The 3,101-nt window shown below is 57.7% G+C and overlaps 1 protein-coding gene across 1 annotated transcript in view; it reads left to right on the forward strand.

Moving 5' to 3' along the window:
* LOC104272736 (cyclic AMP-responsive element-binding protein 3-like) overlaps positions 1-2,129 on the forward strand; it is a 4,559-nt gene extending 2,430 nt beyond the window's left edge. Inside the window, 6 exon segments of the mRNA XM_009867810.1 lie at positions 278-384; positions 840-908; positions 1,058-1,142; positions 1,268-1,349; positions 1,778-2,026; positions 2,029-2,129. Coding sequence (XP_009866112.1) covers positions 278-384; positions 840-908; positions 1,058-1,142; positions 1,268-1,349; positions 1,778-2,026; positions 2,029-2,129 — 693 coding nt within the window.
* The last annotated feature ends 972 nt before the right edge of the window (positions 2,130-3,101 follow it).

Below are 3,101 nucleotides of genomic sequence, written 5' to 3' on the forward strand. Positions count from 1 at the left end.
TTGGCCGGGTTTGCCTCGAAGTGTCCCCCCACCCGAAACTGTTCTATGATTCTATGATCATTCTGCTATTTTGGAGAAGCTGCCGGCCTCATCGGCAGGCTGGAGTTTGCCTTGCCGCTCATGCAGTTCATTTGGTGGTGTTGGAGCGACAGAGGACAAAAGCGCGTGGGTTGCAGTGTTTCTAAGCAGGGCTGAGCGCTGAGATGTATGCAGGATTTTTGAGGGTTGGATTGCCAAGACCCTGGAGGTGGCTGCTAATGAGAAATGGTCCTTGCAGGCTGAAGAGCAGCTTCTTAAGAAGGTGCGTCGAAAGATCCGGAACAAGCAGTCGGCCCAGGATAGCCGTCGCAGGAAGAAGATCTACATGGATGGCTTGGAAAAGAGGTGTGGGCATACAGCAGCCACGCTGTGCCACAGTTGGGGTCTTGCCACCCTGGGCAGAAAGTGAGGCTGACTCCTGTGGTCTTCTAAAGAGGCTCAGGGCAGAGCATGCTCTGTCTTAGCCAGGTACTGGCCTGCCAGGTCCAGCATGTTCTCCAGGTCAGGCCAGCTTGTAACGCAGCCCGGTGTCACTGATCTGCAGGGCTGTTGCGCTGCTGGGAGGTAGCGTCCTAAGGGGTTAATCTGGTGCTTCTCTGTGGCACTGGGCAGGGCCTACCCCTCCCCAAACCTGGTGTGAGATGTCATTCTTTAGGCTTTGCTCCAGCTGGTGCCAGGTAAACCCCAGCCACCTGGAGCTGATGGGTGATTCCCTGAGGGAGAGACTCTGGTGAAGTCCCTGCTATTCACTAACAAAATCTCTCTGTTTTTCCCCCGTGCTGTTCATCTTTCCCGGGAAGGGTGGCAGCCTGCACGGCTCAGAACCATGAGCTGCAGAAGAAAGTGCAGGTGCTGCAGAAGCAGAACATGTGAGTTCTTGTTGGGCGTGGCAGAAGATTTGGTGGGGAATGTTGTTCCTCTTGGGATTGTGCTCTGTCCCTGGCCGCAAAAGGGCAGGAGAGGAGTGCAGCTCTTTGTTCAGCTGCTGCATTAACCTGCACTGCCTGCTTTCCTGCAGGTCACTGCTTGAGCAGCTGCAGAAACTGCAGGCCTTGGTGAGACAGTCCACTACCAAAACTACCACAGCAAGCACCTGCATCATGGTGAGTGGCTTCAACCCCAGTGTCTGTGAAAGGGTCTCTGCTCTCCCCATAAGTATGGGAGAAAGGTGTTTATTGGGGCTGGTGATGTCCTTCACTGAGGGTTTTGCTGTTCTTCCTGTTTCCAGGTCCTGGTTCTGTCCTTCTGCTTCATTCTGTCTCCCAGCTTCTACTCATTTGGGAGCCGAGAGCTGCAGCCAGAGCTGAGAGGTGAGTGCTGGGGGGCTAAGGCATGGTTCCAGGTGAAGTACTGCCCTCTGGGGCAGAGCACCTTCCTCAGAGACAGCCTGAACTCTGGGGCACCTCCAACTCCGCAGGCCCTTGCCTGGTTTGGCTTTGCTGCCTTGCCCCAGCTCCAGACTCCTCCTCATCCATGTTGTGGAGGCCTGCCTGGGGCAGGGCCCTGTGCCAGGGGCAGTACCGGAGCTGGACGTATCCAGCCCCTCCTGGAGCATAAGCTGTGCTTGTGCCTGGCAGCGTCCTCTCCCTGCCTCACTGGGAGGAGGCAGCCCTGGTTGGACAGCTTGTTTCCCGTTTGTGGGCTCTGTGTTGGCCTGTGATCGGATCAGGACCACGAGAGGCTGGCGTGCACCGCTTTCAAGGCAGGAATGACAAGGCTGTCTCTGACTCTCTTGCAGTGCTGTCACGGCAGATCCGCGAGGTTCGTCAGGCTGCACCTGACGTGCCGGAGGAAGCTGTGCTGGAGAGGCCCAGCCCAGAGCCTGCGGATCCCTCGTTGTTGGGCAGCCTGAGTCAGTCGTGGGAAGAAGAACAGAGTCCGCCCAAACCCAGTCCTAGCTCTGCTTTCAACAGCAACTCGTCCTTCGACCCTCCGGTGACAGCAGGCTCCGAGCTGGGCCCTGCCCAGCCGCAGGAGCAGGGCACTCAGAACACACCGTGGTGTCGGCTGCGTGGAGAGCCAAGCGGCAGGAGTGGGTGGAACGCACGGCCGTTGTCGTCATCCAGCAGCACCGTGCAGATGAGATGTGACTGCTGCCTCCTCCTTGCTGGGGTGGCCCAGGGCACCCTGTCGAGCAGGGGCAAGCAGAGCTGTGTTAACAGGTAATCTTTCAAAGCAAATGCTTTTGAACACTCCTGACTGCTGGCAGCTCAGAGAGTTTACCAGGGAGGAACTGCTTTAGGGATGGGCCTGATTTTACACTCTGCTCTGTATGTCCATAGCAGGACCCTATTCGATGGGGTAGGAAATTGTGGAAACTTTCCTGCAGCCTGTGGTGTGGCCTGTGGCCTGTGGGGACAGGTTGTGGCATGTGGGGGGAAAAGCGGTCGGGCCTGAGGTGCCTGTACCTGGTCTGACTGGAGGCAGGTGGTGATGAAGGCCATGACCCTGACTCTTCCCTGAGTGGACGAGGCTTGGTCCCGCAATTCTTACCGTGTCTGGTGGCTGCAAGCATCTGTCCCTTGTCCCTTCCTTTTAATCGTGCAGCATTGCCTGATTTCTGGGTGTGAGATGGCAGGCTGACCCTCAGCACCCTGCCACTGCCACAGCCCGTGTCCGCCCTGTTCCTGGAGCCATGTGGGCAGCTCCTGGCCTGGCTGGGGAAGGGGCTGTGGAGTCTCCTGAACTGTGGGTGCTGCTGCCTCGTGTTGGGGCTGAGCCTTTCCTCTCCCACAGTGCTGGGAGGGAGGCTTCTGATCCACACCTCAGGGAGAGGAGGCATGCCTTGAACCAGACTGCCGAGGGGATGCAGAGCAGAGAACAGCAGAGCTGTTTGCTGTTCTGGAGGCTTTCCTGGCCACAGGCTGTTTTTTCTCAAAGCTGTGTCCTTGTGTGCCTGAGCTTTGTGTGCTGGCTGGGCCAGCTCCAGCTGCGCCCCAAGGCTGTGCAGGAACATGTTGAGCTGCCAAGCGCCATCTCTCCTGGAGTGCAGCTGAGCGATACTTGTTGAGCATCTCTCCTGTGAGGGTGACAGAGCACTGGAACAGGCTGTTTGGGGAGGG

This window comes from Apaloderma vittatum, unplaced genomic scaffold, assembly GCF_000703405.1.
Source record: "Apaloderma vittatum isolate BGI_N311 unplaced genomic scaffold, ASM70340v1 scaffold5234, whole genome shotgun sequence".
NCBI lineage: Eukaryota > Metazoa > Chordata > Aves > Trogoniformes > Trogonidae > Apaloderma > Apaloderma vittatum.